At 54.7% G+C, this 21,558-nt stretch overlaps 1 protein-coding gene across 6 annotated transcripts in view; it reads right to left on the reverse strand.

The window, feature by feature from the left end:
• MRM1 (mitochondrial rRNA methyltransferase 1) overlaps nucleotides 1-21,558 on the reverse strand; it is a 136,846-nt gene that overhangs the window by 75,544 nt on the left and 39,744 nt on the right. For 4 of the 6 annotated variants that reach the window (XR_004619542.1, XR_004619541.1, XM_034640408.1 and 1 more), the window contains exon 5: nucleotides 2,588-2,769. Coding sequence is in view for 3 of the 6 variants with exons in the window: in XM_034640408.1 (XP_034496299.1) it covers nucleotides 2,588-2,769 (182 nt within the window). In the remaining 3 variants the exon portion in view is untranslated. Of the gene's footprint in view, nucleotides 1-2,587; nucleotides 2,770-20,972; nucleotides 21,500-21,558 lie in introns of those variants that run through there. The other 2 variants (XM_034640415.1, XM_034640413.1) reach the window with 2 other exon arrangements.

Here is a 21,558-nt window from a genome sequence, read left to right on the forward strand (position 1 = left end):
CCTAACCTCCTAAAACATGCTGTCGCTTCTGCTTTTTTTGTTCGAAGGAGGCCACACTCTAGGGAAAGGGAATTGGATTCTATTTCTAGAAGGGAGAAGTATCCAAGGATTTGTGGATATATTTCAAAACCTCCACAGTGTGGGGGACGGGGCGGCCAGGATACTGGGATTTTAAACCCTCCCCCAGGAGACACCAGCATGCCATCAGGACTGAGACCCACTGAGATGGAAAGTCACCAACTGGAGGGGGTTGAGGAGGGAGACTTGGTAGGCCATGACTTCAGAGTCGAGCCAGCCTCCCAGCCGCCCTTCCTCAGGGAAGTTCACAGTTGCTGCCTCAGCCCAGGCCCTGGGTCCCTGGCTTCCAGCTCTCCCGGGCCCCTCCGTCACCCCTCCGGCCACCCCAACCCGCAGGCCCCAGGCCTGGAGCTCAGACCAGCAGCACCCAGCACTAGCGTCTGCCTGGTCTGTTTCAGGCCTGGACAAGCATGTGGGCTGTGGGGCACATGTGTGGGCACATGTGTGCATGTGTGTGCCCATCACATGTGTCTGCTCACGGTCCAGGGCTCCCTGACTGGAGGACCTCCTTCCGCCTTTTCCACACCCCTCCTCTGTCGGTCTGACCTCCTGCCCTTGCTTTCCGGGGGTCTCCCCCACCCCCATCCTGCAGTCTCCACGCTCTGTCCCACTGGCAGGCAGGAGACCTTGTGGCTTCTCTGTGAAGATTTTGAAGGAGCAGCCCAGAGTGAATGGAGAGAGGCCCTGGACTTCCCCGCCGGCCTTCAGGAATTCCACAGCCCCAGCCGCCCCGGGGTCTCCGCATGTCCTTCCTCCACCTCCAGACCCGACGGGAGCGGGGGGCACAGCTGAGGGGAGGTGGGCAGGAGCCAGGAGAGAGCCTGAGCCGGGGCCATGTCCATCGGCAAACTCCCCTGCTTCTCTCTTCCCCTCAACGGCCTGTCCGCCGTGGGCCTGACCTGCCGGCCTCCAGAACCCTCCTTCCTCTCCACATTGTCTCTCTGGGCTTCTCTCGGCCTGTCTCTGTCTCCCACTCTCCGGTTCTGGGTCTCTGGCTTTCTCCCGGAGAGAGGCCGCGGGAGCCACAGCTCTGAAGGCCGTGGCAGCGAGAGGCTGCCCCTCGTGAGGACAGCAGTCCTGCCCCCGGAATGAGGAGGCCTGAGAACTCTTCTCGGGAATTAATGAGACCACCAAGAACAAAAGAGGCAGCTGGCAGAGGCCAGAGAGGCGGGGCCGGCTAAGCCGTCCCCGCAGAACCGAGCCGCAATAATAGAGTGAGGAAAAATGGAGTAGAGATCCCTGTGGTAAAAACTATTAGAGGAGGCGAATTATAAAACTATTAACCAGAATGTAACTCCCAATTAAAAGATGATTTAACACTGGAACCTGATGGATGAATTTTGATTAAATGGAGAACTATTAGGAGCCCAGGGATAAGGCTGCTCCTGCCAGTTCTAAAAGTTAAAAGGCAGTTTGATATAAAAATTTATAAATTAAGGTTAATTACTTTAAATAACATGGCTGGAAGCAATGAAAGGAAATGTGTCAGAATCTCCAGAGTTTGGGGCAAGATGGATACAGATGTCCGGGCTGGCCCCAGGGAACCCAGAGGTCAGGACAGGGCCGGCTGGGGCCGGCAAGAGGGCAGGTGACGTCAGCACTCCCGCCAAGCCCACCCAGAAGGAAGGGGCTGGCTGACGCACCAGGCGGGGATGCCCTCATTGCCCTTCACCCTGGGGCCACACCCAGAGACGTGGGTTCTAGGAGTTGGGTGGGAAGGAGGCCTCGGGGCCTCGGGGCCCCGGGACTAGTCTAGGGAGCTAGTCTGATGGAGAGGACACAGCCCCTGCCCGGCCAGCCCTCCATCTGCTGAAGGGGACATAGCAGGACTCCCGCCTGTGACCCACTGTTTACTGAGCATTCATCAGGGCTGGAGGACAAATCAGGCCACCTTGGACCCACCCCAGCTGAAGGAGTCACCAGTACCCCCTACCCAGCCTTCCTGGCCCTCCTCCGTATCCTCGACCCCATGAAGCCCACCTGGCAAGACAGGGCCCTACAAGGAGAGGCTGCAGGGTGTGGGCTGCTCTTCTCCAATGCCCCAGGGTGGCGGGATGTAGCCACCCCACGGGGCCAAGCCCTGCCCAGAACGCAGAAGGTCACGCTTCTAGGAGGCACAGGCACCACCTACACCCAGGGCCGTCTAAACCCTCCACCACTACGCAGTCCCCTCGACACACTGCCCTGGGCAACCCATCCCCTCCCCCAGGACTCCACCTCTGACCCCAGGAGGACTGTCCAGCATGTCGAGGGGGGCAACCCTGTGATCGACAAAAGATTCCACAGCGAAAGATGGTACTCAGGGGTACCTGGGTGGCTCAGTCATTAAGCGTCTGCCTTTGGCTCAGGTCATGATCTCAGGGTCCTGGGATCGAGCCCCGCATCAGGCTCCCTGCTCAGCGGGAAGCCTGCTTCTCCCTCTCCCCTGCCTGCTGCTCCCCCTGCTTGTGCTCTCTCTCTGTCAAATAAATAAAATCTTTAAAAAAAAAAAAAAAAAGATGGTACTCGCCTCACAGTTACAGACAGCCCTGAGGAGCCTTTGGAAGGCCGTAGCCCGGAAGACGTGAATATAGGCTCGTCCTGTTGTTAGGGTCATGGCACTGCAGCCGAACTCCTTCGCTTCAAGCTCCAGCTCCAACACTGACCGGTCTACGTCTCCAGGATTGACCTCTCCAGGCCTCGTTTCCTCATCTGTGGAGGAAAATGGAGAAAATCTCTCCCTGCAAGGTTGCCACGCAGATGAGAGGCAAAGTCCCAACATGCAGTAGGTGCTCCATAAACGGCAGTGGACCTCATATCCACAAAGTCTCATCTTAGTAAGAAATGTAGGGGGGGCCCCTGGGTGGTGCAGTCAGTTGAGGGTTCAACTCTTGGTTTCGGCACAGGTCATAGTCTCAGGGTCGTGATCTCAGGGTTGTAATCTCAGGGTTGTGGGATCAAGCCCTTGGAAAGGCTCTGTGCTCAGCGGGGAGTCTACTTGTGATTCTCTCCCTCTGCCCCTCCCCCTGCTAGCGTGTGCATGCGCGCGCTCTCTCTCTCTCTAAATAAATAAATAAATTTAAAAAAAAAAAAAGAAAGAAAGAGAAGAAATGTAGTTATATGGCAGAGCCCGACTGACGCTTCCCTCAAGCAGGCACCACATGAACACTCCTAGGCATAAGGTAAAAACACCTTACTTAATCTTCCCAACACCTTTTGAAGTCGGTCATTATTCCTATCTCCCCAAGGAGGAAGCGNAGTGGAGGACAGAGGAAGAAGAGAGGCAGAGAGAGGACGCGGAGGAGGGAGGGAGAGAGGAAGGAAGAAGAAAAGAAAGGGAGAAGGAAAGGTTGGTGAGTGTTGAAAATAAACCTCCGTGGGGTTAGAAGTCGGGACAGTGGCGGTGGGGGATGGGCGGCGGAGATTCTGGGGCCGGAGATGGTCTGCTGCTGGGATGGCTGGTGACCAGGCCGGCGTTCTGTGTAAAAAATCATCGCTCTGTGTCCTGATTTGTGCTCCTTACGTAAAAAATTATTATAATAAACGATTTGAAATGGATATGATAATGGGCAAATTTTATGGTATATAAATTATACCCCAGCAAACCTGCTTTTGAAAAAACAAACACGGTATGCCAAAAGAAAGCCCTTCCTTGGCTCTGCACAGCGTACAACAGATACGGGGTGTTACAGGAGAGAGACCCAGAGCAGCCCTGGGCTTGGCCCTGGGGTGAACCCAGCAGCAGCAGCCTCTCAGAAGGGAGTGCTGTGGAGGGGAGCTGTGGATGCAGGGGACAGCAGGGTCCCCATCTCACCACATGCTCCCCAACCCCGCCTCCCCCCACATCACATCCCTCTTCAAGCCTCTCTCATTTTCCTCACAAAGAAGGGGGAGGGGAGAGGAAGAGGAGGACAACCGAGGGGTGCAGCCCAGGCAAAGGCTTAGAGGTGAGAAGAGCTGCAGGGACAAAGAATAATGAGCCCCCACAGGCTTGAACTACCTGAGCTCAAGAAAGGAAGTAGGGTGCTTAGGTCGGGGGTGGGGGCGGACAATGAGAAGGGTCATTTTCTGAAGAAGCTCCAAAATATTACGGACAGAAAAATATCATTGCAGTTGAGACAAAGCCAACATGATGGTGATGATCTCTTTCATAGCGTTACTGTTACTGCTGTTGCCATCACTATTGTTATAAGGGAAGTAGCAGGGTAAAGTCCAGCATTTCCCAAAGTGAGTTCCAGGGAACACTTCTCCCAAAAGAGTCTCCTCAACAAAATTTTTCACGGCAAAGAAGTTGATACTAACTCTGCTCTTTTCTTGGAACTACCCAATACATACCAGTATAATAAAGGTTCTGAGATGTCCTGCTGCAAAGGACTTATTTAACGTTTTGAAAATAGCCTTCCCTACTGGCTCAGTCAGTAGAGTGTGCGGCTCTTGATCTTGGGGTTGTGAGTTCAAGCTCCATGTTGGGTGTGGAGCCTACTTAAAGAAAAAGGAAGGAAGAAAGGAAGAAGGAAGGAAGGAAGGAAGGAAGGAAGGAAGGAAGGAAGGAAGGAAGACAAAAGAAAGAAAATGAAAGGAAGGGAGGGAGGAAAGAAGGAAGATAGGAAGGAAAGAAGAAAATAGACTTCCTTAAACACAGTTGATCATAGAACTGTTTGGGGGTTTTTTTTTGGTTTTGTTTTATTTTGTTTTATTTTTTTACATAACACTGATGGACACCCCAGGAATTGAGGCTTTGTAGATCACACTTCGAGGAATGAAAACTAGCAAAAAAAAGCATAAGCTCCAGAATCAGGAAGACGAAGTTCGATTGCAGCCTGTTTTAGTGTGGCCTTGGGTAATTTGCTTAAGCCCTCTGTGCCTCAGCTTCCCCAGCTGTAAATTGGAGGAAGTAATGCCAATCTCAAAAGGTTGTGGTGAGATTTAAAATAAATGCGTCACGTAATACATACTCAACAAATGTTTGTTCGCCCATTTTACAGATGGACTCACCTGCCCAAGAACATATAAGCAGTGAGCAGCTGCCAGAGGGAATTCAAATCTGGGTCTTCCGTTTGGGGGAGAGGGGAGGGCCTCAGCCTAGTGTTAGCCTGTGGGGGGGGGGAAATGAGATCCCTCGAGCTGAAGAGTCGTGCTTAGAAGTGTAAAGGATTGGGGATTACTTCCTGACAGCATAGCTCAGTATGCCCCCCGGCCCATCCAAGGTGGAGTCATGACTCCACCACTCATAAGCTCTGACTGGGAAATTCATTTAACTGCTCTGGTTTCTGCATCCAGAAAGTGGGGATACAAATAAGATTGTCCTGAGTCAGAAATGGGCCAATCCAGGTAAAGTGCTTGGACTAGAGATTGACATAGGTTAAACCCTCAATAAATGGATGCAATTTTTTTTAAAGATTTTTATTTATTTATGTGACAGAGAGACAGCCAGCGAGAGGGGGAACACAGCAGGGGATTGGGAGAGGAAGAAGCAGGCTCCCAGCGGAGGAGCCCGATGTGGGACTCGATCCCATAATGCTGGGATCACGCCCTGAGCCGAAGGCAGACGCTTAACGACTGCACTACCCAGGCGCCCCAGATGCAATTTTTTTTAACTATTACTGCTCATTACTGGGCTCGAAGTTAGTTGACAGAAGGGGAGGGGGTGACAAAGAATTATTTTTCCCACAGGGTCCTGAGAAGCAGGGATGACAGCCTGTGTCAGCCAGGATCCCCTCTTCTAGCTCTGCCCTTCCCTAGATTCCAGCCATGGCTGGTCCCCTTCCTGTCCCTGTGGAGATCTCATTAATGACACCACCCCAATGGGGCTATCAATGCCAAGGGTGAGCCTGTGATGGGCCGGTCCTCTAAAGAGTTGTTGTGACCCCACCCTCACCAAGCTCACATGAGAATAGGAGACTTGACCTCTCAAATCATCATCACTTCTTTTTTTTAAGATTTTATTTATTTATTTGAGAGAGAGAGGGAGCGTGAGCAGGGGAAGGGACAGAGGGAGAAGCAGACTCCCCGCTAAGCAGGGAGCCCGATGCAGGGCTCGATCCCTGGACCCTGAGATCATGATCTGAGCCAAAGGCAGATGCTTAACTGACTGAGCCACCCAGGCGCCCCCCCCCAAGTCGCCATCACTTCTGTGGCACCCTCTGAGGTGAGCAACATGGGCTCTTGCATCCACAATTTCTCAGCGGAGAAACTGACACAGAGAGCAAAATTTTAGGGATCTCCTATAGCCAAATTTGGGGGGGCCTAGAACCTACATCTTCTGACTGCCAAGCCCTGGCCGTTCCTCCCATAGTGGGCTGAACCAAGCCTTCCCTCTCACCCCCCAAATAAAGTTATTCTTAGTTGTAACGTTTCCCCTCACCAAAGGGGCCCCACACACTAACAGGTGAAGCTTGCTGATACAGCGGCCCATGCAATCGGGATTGTTCACGACTGCAAGGCTTCATGATCTGTAATCCAGTGGCCCAGCCCCTCCCTCAGCACATCTCTCAGAACACCCCTCCATTCCCTCCCATTTCAGGCTTCACAGGTGGGCTTTCCCCTGCTCACGGATCCCATGTCATCTGGGCTCTCTTGGCTGCAGAGACCTGGGCAGGGGCCACCACTGACCCCACAAACAGAGTGGAGGTGATACACCATTTTCTAGCCTAATGAGCCTACTACATCTCCCACAAAACATAGCTTAACGGCCATGGTGGCCCCATCCTAAGATAGAGCTCTGGGGCTAGAGGTCAAGGGTTAAAGGTCTAAGTCAGGGCCAGATCCTCCCTTTTCTCTCCCCCCTCAGTGTGCCAGTTTTCTCATCATTCCTTGCACTGACCTTGTTGTGCTGCTATGAGAACTGGAAACAATCCAGGAAAAGGTAGCTCCTGGCCCCAGGGCATGTGGTCCCCAAACGACAGCATCACCCAGCTAACTCCAGGCCACCCTAAAGCCAGTCTCCACGAGGTGCGTCGTTCAGAGGAAAATGGCACTCTATGGCCAAAACGCATGGAAATGCAGTCCAAGCAGCTCAAAATCCGAAGTTTAAAACAAAATAACACTTCCTGGGGTCCTCTTCCTCCATCGCCCACTGCCTCCCACAGCTCAGCCGTGGTGCCTCAGTCTCCCCGAATGCCCACCAAGCCCAGCCCTGGCAGGTGCCTGACTCTCCTTGCCCTCCCCTCTGCCTTTTATCCTTTTCCACCCTTTCACCCAGGAGGGCTGCTCCGCCTCTTGTGAAGAAAGTTCATCTGAGATTTCTGGGCTTCTTTCAATTTCCCTTCCAACCCATTACCCCTGACAGAGCAACTGGGGCCCAAAAAGGACCGAACACAGAAACTCCCTCAGCGGCAGAGGAAGGGTAAAGGCTGGGGCTCCTTGGCAGTAAACTGTTTTGGTCCCGTAAATGCATCCCCATGACATATGACAGACATGCTGTGTGGGCAGAACACCTGTGTCCACCCAAAATCCATATGCTGAGGCCCTAATCCCCAGTGTGATGGTATTTGGAGGCGGGGCTTTGGGAAGGTAATTAGGTTTAATGGGGTCACCAGGGTATGGCCCCATGAAGGGATTAATGCCATTTGAAGAAGACAAAGCAATACCAGAGCGTTCTCTCCACCATGTGAGGACACAGCGAGAACGCAGCCCTCTTCAAGCCAGGAAGTGGGCACTCACTGGGGAAACCAAATTGCCTGGGACCTTGACCTTGGGCTTCCCAGAACTGTGAGAAGTACATTCGTATTGTTCAAGCTACCCAGTTCATGGTATTCTGAAAGGCAGTTCGCGCGGACTAAGACACAACCTTCTGGTCAGGGAGGGTGTTCCAGGGTGGGGAAAACTTGAGCTGAGTCCAACAAGAACAACAACAAAGGCCTTTGGCGAGGGGATGAATGAGAGCACCCCGGAGGGCACTCTGAGTCTGCATGGGTGTGGAGAAGAAAGGGCAGCAGGGATTGACATTTCTGGAACGGACAAGTTGAGAGAGACAAGGCCAGAAAGATAGTCTGGGACTGGGTTGTGTTGGGGGGACTCCAGAGCAGGCTGGGTGATCTGGCAGGAGCCCCTGGGTCACAGGGACACATGGAAGGTTGAGGCACACAGGAATAAAGCAATCAAATCTAAGTTATAGGAAGCTAACTGGGGGCCAGTGGAGGCAGGCAGAGGTCCGGGTGAGGGTGCTCAAGGCTAGCCAAGGGCAGGGGCTGTGGGACTCAAAGGGGAAGGCTGGAGTCAAGTGCTGGCAGAGAGCAGATGGGGGTAGAGGAGGCGAAGGGCAGGGGAGAGGTGATGCGAGCCTCAGCAGCCCACACCTCTTCTGGCCCTTGCCACTACCGCCTCCTACTGTGTTTCATGGCCAAACCCCCCACCTGCTCTTTCCTGCCCTTGAAAGCTCGAGGAGCTGCGGTTGCTGGTCAGGGGCCACTCCTCCACGGCACAAAGGGAAGCTGAGCTCACTGATTTCAAGGGTAGATAAAATCTATTTGTAAGAGCTCAGGGTAGAGTGCAGGCTTTGGAGTCCGACTACTTATGTCCGGATCCTGACTCTGCCCCCCACCAGTTGTGTGACCTTGGACAAGTTAATTAACCTCCCACACCCTCTGTTTCCCCATCTGTAAAATGGGGACGATGGTGGTACTCACCTCAGAGGGCTGTTGTAAGGATCGAAAGAGTTAATAACATGGGAAGCATTTAGCACAATGCCGGGCACACAGTAAGTACTGTCAGTGTCAAGCCATTTGTATACAGCAGGTCCCGTGCCAGACCCTAGGGAGGCCAGACGCTTTTACATTTAAGGCAGGGCTCCAGCTTAGCGGAGCAAACATGATAAGTGAAAATATAAACGCCCTTTTCTTTGGAGCGATAGACAAAAGAAATAGAAGACACCACCGCACCCTCAGGGAACCCCCAGTTTGGGATGACGTGTGCAGGGGCCCAGTGCCTACCTTTCAAAAGCTTAGAGTCTTATGGAAGAGACACAGTCTCTCCAGGGAGTTTCCACCCTGCTGGGGAAGGGTGGATCTCTACACATCGGGGTGTCTCTTCTCCTGGGCTGCCCCTCCCTGTCTGACCCCTTGAAGAACTACTCTTCCTTCAAACTTCACCTCCTCTGAGAAGCCTTTCTTGATCCCCTGCAGACACAAGAAGTCTCCCATCCTTGACGTTCCCAGAGCACTTTTCTCCCTCCTCCATCAGAATACTTCACACTCTGCACCAAAGGAGACTCGGTGCGTGTGAGTGTGTGTGCACGCGTGTGTCTGTCTCCAGGTCCCTTGCTCCTGGCCCACAAAGCCCCACATTTGTGAGGGTGGAGACCAGGCCTGCCCCTGGGGGGGTCAGCTGGTGCTGACCAAGTCCGTGATGGCTTTGGGACTGAATGGATGGATGGACTGGCTGATAATGGGAGACGATCTGGACACATTGGTCTGCCAGGGAAAACGGACCCTGGGTCAAGCCATATCTCTTTGACACAGAAATAGGAAGTTGATAATCTCCCCAGAGGATCAGAGGAGGTCCAGGGTGCAAGCCAATGGGGATTCTGAGGGGCACCCCTGCTTGTCCTGTCTGTACGTGCCAGCCTGCCCTCCAAGACCCACTCTAGGGGGTCAGCAGCAGTGCCCTCAAGCCCCAGGACTGGCTGTCTGCCCCTCATGGGCAGCGTGCCCTAGAAGAGCCACTACAAATATTATACGAATCTGTTGCCAAACAAAAAAGTGGGGGCACATGGCCAGAAAATCACAAAACGTGTCCCAAATTCCTCTGGAAGCAGGTCGGGCCTTTCCGCCCATCCTTCAGAGGGTTCGCATGGGTCAGAACCAATGGCAGACACATTGGACAAGCAAAGGTTTGAGGGCCCAGAGGACAGAGCGCTGGCTGTGCTCCCTTCCTCCGGTAGGGGTTTCTCCTAAGAGCCCAAAGGGCAGTGTACAGAAGCGCTGGGCTCACCTCCCGCTAGCTGTGTGACCTTGGACAAGACACTGGGCCTCTCCGAGCCTCAGCTTCCTCATCTAGAAAATGGGCATGATCGCAGCGAGGCAAGGCGCTGTGGTGAAAAGAACACATATACCTGCATTTGGAAGAGCTTCGTGGAGGATAAAGGGCCGCACGGACACGAGGCTTAGACCATTTGAATTGCTTTAGTACTATTGTTATTAGAGCAGAAGAGCTGAGACTCAAACCCGTGACCCTGAGACCAGCACTCTGACCCCCACCAGGGGTCCTTGGCATCTGCTCTGAGCTGGATTTTCTGAAACAAGGTCCATCAAGCTGTGGAACGACCGGGGAGAAAAGGGGGAGGAGAAGGGCATGTGGGTGCGTGTATGTGTGCACGTGTGTGCACATTGCATGTGTGTGCGTGCGTGTGTCTCTGTCTGCCCCGGGGCGGGGGAGGGGAGGAGATGGAGGGAAGAAAGAACTGAGAAGAAAAGCAGAAAAGCACAAGGAAGAGAAGGACTGAGGTATTCGGTTACATGATCTAAATTCTAATCAAACATCATTTAAAGCGTGTTTTATTTCAGCCTCGGGAGAGCCGGTCCCTCCTGGCTGCTCACCATGGCAACGGGCCGCTCATTTCAGAAGTGTCATGCCACATTATCGTCCTGCCGCCTCACACGCTCTCGCCGCCTGACAACTTCGCTCTGCCCCTCCCCACAACCATCCCCGCTCCGCCGGTTTATTTTTGGTGTCAGCCAGCCTCCCTCCCCTGCCCCCTCCCCGTCGTCAGTGGATTGAAAGACAACCCCAGCCCTACAGCCGGTGAGCGTCGCAGCCTGTTTGGTGATAAGAGATAATTTCAGGAGATATTTGCTTCCACACATATGAACAATTTGCTGCATTAAGACAATTCCGCCCGGTATGTGGGGAGACAGAGGGGGTAGCCGGTACTCAAGCTGACGACACCCCAGGAGAGAGGAGGGAGGGGCGCCCCTCAATACTCAGGACCCCCCCCAAAGTGGGGGCCCTATGAGATTCTCATCTGGCTGCCTTCCCTAGCATCATCTGGACACCTGCCGTGGACTCGCTGTGTGACCTTGTGTAAGTCACTCCCCTTCTCTGTGCCTCCCTCTGTTTATCTCTCAAAAGACCCGGCTGCACCAGCTTCAGTCCAGATCCCTGACAAGTGTGGCACAGGGCAAATCAAAGATTCTAAGAACCAGAGTGGGCACAGCAGGGAGCTGAGGACCCAGAAAGAGAACCCTGGTCTCGCCACCCATGCAAAGACCAATGAAAGGAAAAGAGGTTAGCCCGACCAGCCCACCTCCATCCACGTGACTGTCCCAGATCAGAAATGGTGGTGGTGGGGTTGGGGATCCTGAAGCCCCCTGCTCTGGCAGGAGCTAGGAAAATCCTGGACCTAGGATCAGACCCTGTCCTGGGAAGGGCCTTCCAGGGAACACGCACCCCTGCCCTCTCCTTGGCCTTCTTCACAGGACAAGCGACACCTCTCAAACCACCCACTCCTTCCTGGCATATTTACACGCTCCCACATGTGTCTCCCCAGATCCAGGGCCAGATGGGGACACAAAGGCAGACTGAGAAGAAGCTGGGAGGGAGAGGTGTACCCTGAAACCCCAGGTAGGAAGTTGAACCCCGGGAGCTCAGAGCCGAGCACAGAAATAATGAGCTGAAAGGCAAGATGGCCCCATCCTGACGCCTTCACCCACTTAAAACCAAGAACAGTAAGAGCTGCGTCTGCTGAGGGCTTCCAGGAGCCAGGGCCTGTGCTGAGATCAAACTCTCTACGCGCTATGCCCTCTTGCCCTCCCCCATGGGGGTTGAAAGCAGACCTGGGAGAGTCTCAGCTTGCGGGGAGTCGGTGCCTCTGTTTACTTATCTGTCAGATGGGGTTGATAATAGTTCCTACCGCATACGGTGGTGGTCAGGATTAAGGGAAGGCTTAGCCCATTCTGGGGGACATGGTAGGTATTCAATAAATGGTAGCTAGTAGAAGTTATCATAGTCACTGGGGTCTGAGGAACTAGGGCTTTCTGCGATTGGGCCCGACTTCACTACCACCTCAGCCGGCTGGGCAGCTGGGTCCTGTGGCTACTTTGGCTCCCACCCAGGCCCCATCCTAGGGAGGATGGACTCCCTGGGATGTCTACACCTGCCTTCCACCCCCAAAGGATGTCTATTGGTTTCTTGGGCCCCTCTGGCAGGTGCTTTAGACCATGAAAGGTAATTTCTCTCTCCTTAGGCCCCATCCAGGACATCTTCTTCTGAGACCCCCAGAACATACAGCCCCTCAGGTCACAGCCGGTAATGTGCCCCTATTCTTCTGTCCTCCTCTGCCTCCTGTCTGCCCAGGGGTAAGGATAACCCTCAACCAGGAGTCCGGAGAGCACCTGAGAACTCAGACCTCCGCTCACCTCACCCACCTACTCTCTGCCCTGACCAGGAGGTAAATGCCAGCTTCCTTTCCATCGAGCTCTGGGTGGGCTCCCCTCCCATCCCCCAGGACACAGGCAGTGGAGTAGAGAGGCAGTGGGCTACAGAGAAAGAATCTTTAGGGTTAGCAGGACTTGGGTCCAATCCCAGCTCTACCACCCCTCAGCAACAGAGTCTTAGAACGAGGGACTAGTCTCAGTGTTCTCACCTATAAAATGGGGATAACAACACACACTTCGCACAGGGTTGCTGGCATGATTAAAGGTATACCTAACACATAGTAGGTGCCCCCCAAAAGCAGCTATTATGAGTAATAACAACCAAAGCCGCCCCAAGTGGAGCCAGGGAGTTGTTTCCCTTCCACTGGCTTGAGGCCTCTGCGAAGGCTGGCAGTGCAAGAAGGCTTCCCTGGCCAAGACCTTGAGGCCTGGGCTTACTCTTCCCCCACCTCCTCCCCACTTTCCCTTTCACTCTACGCTCTACAGCCCTGCCCCCAGTCTGGAAAGTGAGGGGCTGGGGGCTATCCTGCCATGTTATGCCCCTGCTCAAGCAATACACACATAGCCCAGCTGGGTCCTCTTTCTTCTTCCCTCTCTTTTTCAGCAAATTAACAAAGTGAATTAAATTACTCATCTCAGCATTGCCCTGGCATGTGCTTGACTAAGAAGGGGTAGGCTCAGCACCAGGGGGGAGGGGCAAGGAAATGTGGGTCCAAAGGAGGAAGGGGTACAGTGATCCGGATGAAGGGTTACCTAACCACACCCACATTTCTGGATTTTTTTAATATCAAGAGCATGCGTTATTTTTATAAGAACACCCCCAAGCAGCAGAAGGTTTGCTGGACGCCTCATTTCCTGCACCCTCCTCTAGATCCCGGACCTCTTGAAGGCAATGTATTGGGGGAGAGAGGGCCCCACAGGGACTCAGAAGTCCCCTGGATCTGTGTCCTCAGCCTCCTCACCCCTTCCCAGCTGCGTGGCCGTCAGCAGCTGCCTTAACCTTCTGAGCCGCAGTTTCCACATCTGCACTGTGGCGGGTAAGGCAGGCCCTGCTTCAGGAGCCCCATGAGGAGTTAAGATGGGGTATATGAGCTCCCTGCACATCCGCCAGCACCCAGGAGGTGCCTGCCACCCGCCCCTCCCCGGACAGACGCAGAGGGCCCCAAGTGCCGGGGCTGTAGACCTTCTCAACTTCCCTCCCGCAGCAGCTCCCGGAGGAGGCCAGGCTGCCAGAGTCCTCTTCTTGGCGGCATTGCGGGCGCACTGGGCCTCCCCACCCAGGAGGGCCGGGGAGGGGAGCGGCTGGAGCGGCCCCGGGATTGGGGCCCGGGTCCAGGGAGGGTGGGCAGGAGCGCCCACCCGCACCCCGCCGGGGCCTTGGGAGAAGGGCAGGGGCGGGCGCCGCCGGCTCACCTTCTGACGGTGAAATGTGGCCATTTACCTTCACGCTCCAATGCCAGCACCTAAATCACTGTCGCAGCGCCCGCGCTCAAGGTTGCTCCCGAGCGGCCGCCAACAAAGCAGCCGCCGGCCCCCTGCCGCCACCAGGAAGACCCGAGGAGGGGACGCGTGCGGCCCCGCCTTCCTCTCCCCCCATTCCTCCTTTTCCTTCTCGCTCTTTTTGTGGTCCCGAAGCCCTATCTTGGGGACCAGGCGGCCACAGTGCCCGCTCCAAACTCAGCACGGGCCTCAAGTGTAGGTTGAAGCCCAGAGCGGGGTGGTAAGAACACCCCGACTGGCGGGAACAAGGCGCCTGCTGCGCGACCGCAACTTTCCGGGTGGGTCCCTCCGCCCCGCCGCGGGCCTGGAGTACACGGAACGTGCATAGGTTTTCATCCAGTAACTACCTCGTGAACATCACTCACAATGCTGAGAGTGTGCGTGTGGTAGAAGTGCTAATCTGCGGAAGGAGACCATTTCACCCACTTCGGTGGCTCTGTTCTGACATGGCTGCGTTAGCCCTGCTCCCTTCCTTCACCCCTTTTCCCTCCCTGATCTTTCTCCTTCCTCCACCTCGCCTCCGGCATCTCCACTGGTCCTCCCTCCAGAGGGGACGGAGGGCAGGGGTGGTGGGATACAGGAGAGAGCCCAGGTCCTGGTCGTGCAGGACATCTGAGGCCTCCTTGGAGAAGGGGGAGCAGGTGGGGCTGCTGGCACCTAAAACCAGAGCCATGAGAGGAGGAGGTCTCCGTCCCTGCCCCCCACAGCCCCCCCTCCCTCGCCTGAAGTGCCCCCAACCTCCAGCCAGTCGTGGGAGGGGGTCAGCCCAGAGGGAAGGAGGTCAGCCCAGAGGGATGTGAAGAGAACATCAGCCCTGGAAGGGAGAGGAAGGCACTGAGCTGAGACACACACATCCCCCCACCCAACCTGCTGCCCATGGGGAGGCCCCCTGCCCAGTCCGGTCTGGAGCCCCAGGCACGCCAAGTGGCCCCAGTTCTGCCTTCATCGTCAGAGCAGTGGCCATTCATCTGCCTCGGAACTATTCATTTGTACCTTATCTCTGCGTCCTCTGCATGGATGAGTGGGAAATTGGTACCGGTGTGCCCCCCCATCTGACTGAAGGTTGCCCCCGGGGACAGAAATTGCTTTCGTCATCAGACTGGAGAGCCCCCAGGACAGAGGTGGTATCCCTCCCATCAGATTGGGTGCTCCCCAGAAAAGGAGCTGTGTCCCCCGTCTGCCTGGGAACTTTCCCTTGTCAGGGGATCTTGTTCCCCCATCAGACTGGAGCTCCCCAGAATAGAGGCTTCTGTCATGGAGGACCCTCTCAGGTCAAGGGCTGTGCGTCTCCCCTCCAGACCACAAGGTCCTCCCCAGGATCCTACTGACCACAGCTGACAGAGCGTTCAGAGCCCTACTAGGGTCCTGTCCCACACCCAGGCACTGTGGTTCTAGGAGCCCTCAAGTCTGGCCACAGATCCGGCTTCATCAGGTCTTAGCTTTGTGACCTTCAACAAGTCACATGACCTCTGGAGAGACTACTGCCGCTGCTCAGGGTCTTATGAGGCTCCAAGCAGATGGCATTTGGTGAAAGGGCCTAGCCCGGGGCCTGGCATATAGCAGGTGTTCAGTAACCGCTGTCTCATTCCCTTCCCCTCATCAGCCTGGGAAGTATGTTCCAAGCCTGCTCTGTCAGCTTGGGCTGAGAAGACAGAGGTGGGCCAGGGTTGGAAAGGAGCACCCACAAAACACACACACACCCCCTCCCATCAAGCAACTGGGTAGTGGCCTCCTTCGTTAGGGGACGGAGCGATGGCAAGGAGTTAAATGTATTAAGCAATTTACAATTAATATAGAAGTCATTCCAGAGATAGCTACTAGAAAGAGTACAACAGGGCAATTAACCCACTAATACACTAGGCTATTACATCGCTATGTCTCTTATTTTAGCCCGAGGTGATTTGAAACGCATTGGATTAGAGGATATTACAGCAGATAGCATGAAAAATAGCTTAATGTAATGAGCCATCCCGTGATGTCTGCTATTAAAGATGATTTGCAGTTGAAAACTACAACATACAGTAGTTCAGCTATTTGAGGACCAAGGGGGTGGGGGCTGGGGCGGTGCTGTTAACCCTTCCCTCCTTCCTGCTGCCCCACCCCCACCACCGGGCCTTCTACTACCTTCATGCCAAGATCATCAAGTGCCTCTTATTAGGCGACAATGGCTTCATTGGGAGATTGGAGATTGGGGCCCCGAGGTTGATAAAGAACCAATAATCTGCTAATAACCTTTAAAAAATAGATTCCCCCAGGGAGCTGTACTAATGGGCTGAGGCTGGGGAGGGAGGTTGATTGGCAACTGGGCGGCTAATGTGGAGACGGGTGTGGGACGGGGAGGGGGCTTCCCTGGATGCGGGGGAGGGAAGTCCACATGCCCCCCCCACCTCGGCAGGAAGGTGTAGGGGTCATGCACTGCCAGTTAGGAGCTGTGCCTAGGCAGACGTGAATAATTACAATACACAAAACTGATTTTTTTCTATTTAGCCAACCTTTTTATGGCAGGTCACAGCTTTTAATTTTCACTTGTAGTTGTTCTCTGGGCTTTGCAGGCATCCAGAGAGGTAGGTAGTATTAATATCTTCAGTGGACGGGGCGTCTGACTCGCAGCAAGAGAGTAACTTAGCCAGGGTGGAGGCAGCCTGTTACGTAATCCAACAGGAATCAACGAGATCTTTTCTGATGTCAAAGCTTGTGCTTCCAACTGTACCACACCAGCCATCACTGTGTTCTCCCCGAGAAAACTCTGCCTACCCCAACCTTGCAGAGGCCTTCTTCCGTGTTTCCTTCTGGAGCTTTATTGTTTTTCCACCTTACGCTTAGGTCTATGCTCCATTTTGAGTTACCTGCTGTGCACGGTGAGAGGTGCGGTTTGACGTTCATTTCTTTCTCCAACAGGACTCTGAGTGCATCTGCCCGTCCCCGTTGTGAATACACGTGCGTACACACGTCTGCGGGCTGCCATGCAGAGGAAGTGGCCTACTCTGCAGGTGTGCACGCAGAGACCACCTAAGGCAACACCCACGGCGAGACCCACTGAGGCCCGGACTACATCTGCACAGTGGGTGTGACGACTGGGCGAGTCCCACTCGTTCGGTCAGTGCGCACATGTGTGGCACACTACGTGCTGGCGTGCGTCTATCGCCGTACCTGTGCCTGGCCGCGTGTCAGACCACGGATGCTCACAGCTCTGTGTGTGGCTGGGCGTCCATGCGTGAGTTCAGCATGTGTGGGCGTGTCATTGTCGTAGCTGAATCTGTGTGTGTGTGCGTGTGTGTGCGCGCACCGTTGGCATGTGTGGTATTGTGCGTCTGTGTGTGCACGCCGCTGTGCATGAGTGTTGAGGTGTGTGTGTGTGTGTGTGTCACCGTGCCCATGTGTCGCTGTGTCTGCACCTCCCCGGGTGCTGCCACCTCCGACAGCTGCAGGGCCAGCCGGGAGCAGCCCCCGCACCCCCCTCACTGCTGTCTTTTATCATCATTTGCCACGAAAGGGAGCCCAGGAGGACGGTGATAAATAAGGACCACTTAAAATACGAGACGACCACTCTGACTTTGGGGAATATTTCTTCTGTGGAGCAGCTGGTGCCGCCTCTGTCCTTGTGGAAAGGGGTCCCAGGGGCCGCCAGCCCCTGCCCAGCTTCCTAGGCTCCCTCACCTCCTCCTCTCTGCCCCCTCCCCCGCCCCTGCCCTCACATCTCTGGTCTTGCAGGCCTTAGGAGCCCAGGGGAGGGTAGTAGAGGGGGACCTACCTGGAGGCCAATGCAGGCAGGGCAAGGCCGGCCCCCAGGTTGCCCTTCTTGTGGGCTCTGTGGAAAACCGCGTATCACGGAGGAAGAGCCAACAGGCTAGGAAAGGCCTGAGTTGGGACTGGAGGGCACAGGGCCTCAACCTCATGGGGTCTCCTTCTGATTCCCTCTCCCTTCTAAGCTCCAGTGAAGGAATGGTTGGGGGTCCAGACAGCTGAGATACACAGAGACACACATGGACACACACAGACAGTCACACGATCTTGAGCGCCTCCTACATGCCAAGCCCTAAGAGAACAACACGAAGACAGTCATCCCAAGGGAGATACAACATACACACATACTATACTCGCTACGCGAAGACTCATAGACATGCAAGACAGGTGTAAGGCTTGTTCTGGGAAGAGATGAGCTCGGACAAGAGAAGGAGGAGAAAGAAGAGAAAGGAACTGAAGAAGGAGTATAAAGGGGAGCAAATACAAAACCATGAATGTAAAGATGCCCAAATGCATCGGGACAGAGGGGGTGCCCAGTGGGAGGGGGAGTGGGGCCAGGGGTGGAGGTTGCTCGCTGCCCAAGGGGGCAAGTGAGGGCTGAAGTCCAGCCTTCCCGCACTGGCCAAGCCACGGACTGCTAGGAGGCTGTGGTCACCAGGCAGAAGGATGCCTTGTTCACAGAAAGCACCCTCCACCACCACGGATGGTCCCCACTAGGCTGGGGCTTCCCAAAGGGTCACCTTTTCCTTATTCTTACAGAAAGGTGTGTTCTGAGCTAGCCAGGCCTGACGGAGGGACTCTTTGACTCTGCCTGTGAGACATTATTTCCTTAAAAATTAAAAAAAAAAAAAGAGAGAGAGGTAAGGAAATAGAAACTGAGACAGGAAAAAGAGGAAGAGGAAGAGAAAGGGAAAGAAGGAAAGGAAAAATGAAAGGAGAGGAAGAGGGAGAGGTGGAGTCTGTGGGGGAATCATCCTCAGAGGCTCTTCTAATCAAAGAACTTGTCACTGTCACTCTGCTAGTTGAGACGCCAGGGCTGATCTGGGCCTGCCAGCATGTGGGGTTGGGGGCGAGGGGTGAATCGGCCTTAACAGGTGACACACACACACTTCCTCTCCTGTGCCCACCCTGTGTCCCTTCTCAGCCCGTCCCAGGTGGCCAGGGACCTGTCATGTCTCATTTCCTTCCCCCGGAACTAGTGATGGGAGCTGGGGGTGGGGGGAGCCTGCCCAAGCTGACCTTTTCTCCCGCGATTTCCCTCCCAAGCTCCTCAGCCATCAGCCATCCGCATGCTGACACCTCATTTCCCATGACCCCCCCCCAAACACACAGAGGCTTGTCACCACCCATCAGGGGCTGTCCCTGGAAGGAGGAAGAGCAGCGCAGAGCCGGCCTCCTTTCTCATCCAGGGCTTTCAAGCCCCAAGCTCCTCCCGCTGGACACCTGAGGGCCTCTCCCTTCGAGGTTCAGACCTCTGAGGGTCTGCCCTGGCCCCAGTCCTCCCAAACATTTTCTAAGTGCCTGGAACACCTTTCGGGCCCACCCACCCTGTGGAAGGGAAAGTGGAGAATCTACTGGGGGCGGGGGGCCGGGGGCCCTGAGCCCTGGCTGGATCACCTGCTGTTCATGAGAACACTTTCAGGTGAGTTTTAACTCAGAATCTCCAATTTACAGATGAGAAATCTCAACCATAGCACGGAAAGCCTCACAGTTTATAAGTAGAGCTGCAGGAAAAATAACGCTGGTCTCTCAACTTTACGTCCTGCTTTCTCTACAGCGTCGACTTGCTCCTTGAAATCTCACTCCACTCAATCCTCTCAATTTGATCACTGGAGGCACACCCTGTGCCAGGTACTATGCTTAGCCCTTTACCACGGTAGCTCATTCAGCCTCACACTCACCCAGAAGGAGGCTCCTGTTATTAGCCCCATTCCACAGATAAGGATACTGAGGCTCAGAGAGGCTGAGTGACTTACACAGGACTACATAGAATGGGATTGGCAGAGCCAGGACTCAAACCAGGTCTCCTGCCTCCTAATTAATGGCACCTTGCCCAATGTGATGACGACGATGGGATTCTGCCACTGCCGCCTACAGCCCAGAGACAGCAGCAAGACCCCCGGTCCAGGCCCCTCCACTACCCAGAGCCAGCTGAGAGAGATTAAAGGGTGGGGTGCTCAGGTCTCAGCAGACAAAGAGGAAGGGGTGTCGGGGTCGAGCACTATGCGTCCTCTATCTTCCCAAGAGCGCCGGCCCCATTGTCCCCACGAGTGCCCTCAGATTGTCAGAGCCGGGGCCTCATCTGGCCCTTGGAATATATGGCCACAGAATAATATGACAGTTGGGGGAGGAGGGGCGGGAGGCTGGGGTGGAGGGGCAAATGAAGAAGGCTCTGCACAGCCCCCAGAAGAAAACTTAATAGTCTGGGGGCTCCCTTGGGTCCTTCTCATTAAAAAAAAAAAATCTCTATTTAAATGCAAATTTGTGCTGGAGCTGGGTTGGGTTGGCGGGAGGCAGAGAAGCAGCCAGACGCTGACATAGACCAGCCATTGGACCCCGCTCCCCAGTCTCAGTCGCTCCCCAGTCTCAGTCTCACCTTGTAATCTGGGGCCAGTGCTCAGAAGTTAGCTACATCCTCAAAGATCGCCCCCTCCCCACCGCCCTGGAAAGCCCCGTTCAGTTTAACCCTTCACTAGCTCCCTTCTCTCTTTGTGTGTCTGTCTGTCTGTCTGTCTGTCTCTCTCTCTCTCACACACACACACACACACACACACACACGCACACAGTCCCGCTAAGCTCTAAATAGAAACGTGTCATGGGGGTGAGGGTGGCAAGCTGTAAGCCTTGATTATAGTTTTCATACTAAATCCAGGAAGGGGAAGAGTCTGACCCCACCCCCCCAACACACACATGCACACGCCACACGCACACACACGCACCTTCCTCCAAGGAAAGAACTTCTGTTTGAAAAGAGAAGCAGAATCTGAAACACTTGTTTCTCGTTTTGGCCCAACCCTCTATTTCTCTCTCTCTCTCTCTCTCTCTCTCACACACACACACACACACACACACCAGGTTTCAAACTACGCAACAGAAGACAAACTCGGCCCTCAAATCGGATCCTTGTTGGGAGTAGGGGATGGAGGGCTTGGCAGCTGGGATCCACACCTGCCTATCACCCATATCCTGTCCCTGTCCCCCTCCCATGGATCCCTCTGCTCCCTGAGCCTCAACAAACCCCTCATCCTGAGCTCCCTCCCCCTAGCCCACCCCCACCCCCACCTCTCCAAGCCCATTACCTCCAGGGATAATTATGTGGGTGATTCGCTGGCCCTGGAGAGCTCTTCAGTGGCACTAACTCGGGATGAGGGAGGGAGAGGAGGGTTGCCCCTGGTTACCATCCTGCTCCCCCCTTCCTCCCCCACACCACTGAGGGTGCGATTCAGGGGGAGTCAAGGAGGCGATGTATATAAATCCATCTAGCACACATATACAAATACCTGCCCCAAAACATTTGTACTTCCATTTCTGGCATTGTCAAGGGAAACCCAGGGCAGGCGCAGGTGACCCTCTCTGGCTGAGAATCCCCAACATTCCCAACAGGCCCTTGCCTCCTCCATAGCCTCACGCCTCCTTCCTCTGTCCTCTGCCAACCCTGGGGCTTCTGCTGATTCTGCTCCAAGTTGGTGGCATGAGCCATCTCCGCCGTTCCACCGCACGGAGATCCACAGAGAGAGGGGTTCAGCAGTGGAGCGGGGTTACCCACGAGACCCCTTACAGCTTCTAGGCCAAACCCAAATTTCAGGCTCTGGTCATGCCCTTGGCAGCTGTTGAGAAGAAGGAAGAGTCATGGTCAGTTCACCCACTGCCCACGTTCTCAAGCTCA

The sequence above is a fragment of the Ailuropoda melanoleuca genome, chromosome 13 (genome assembly GCF_002007445.2).
Source record: "Ailuropoda melanoleuca isolate Jingjing chromosome 13, ASM200744v2, whole genome shotgun sequence".
Taxonomy (NCBI): domain Eukaryota; kingdom Metazoa; phylum Chordata; class Mammalia; order Carnivora; family Ursidae; genus Ailuropoda; species Ailuropoda melanoleuca.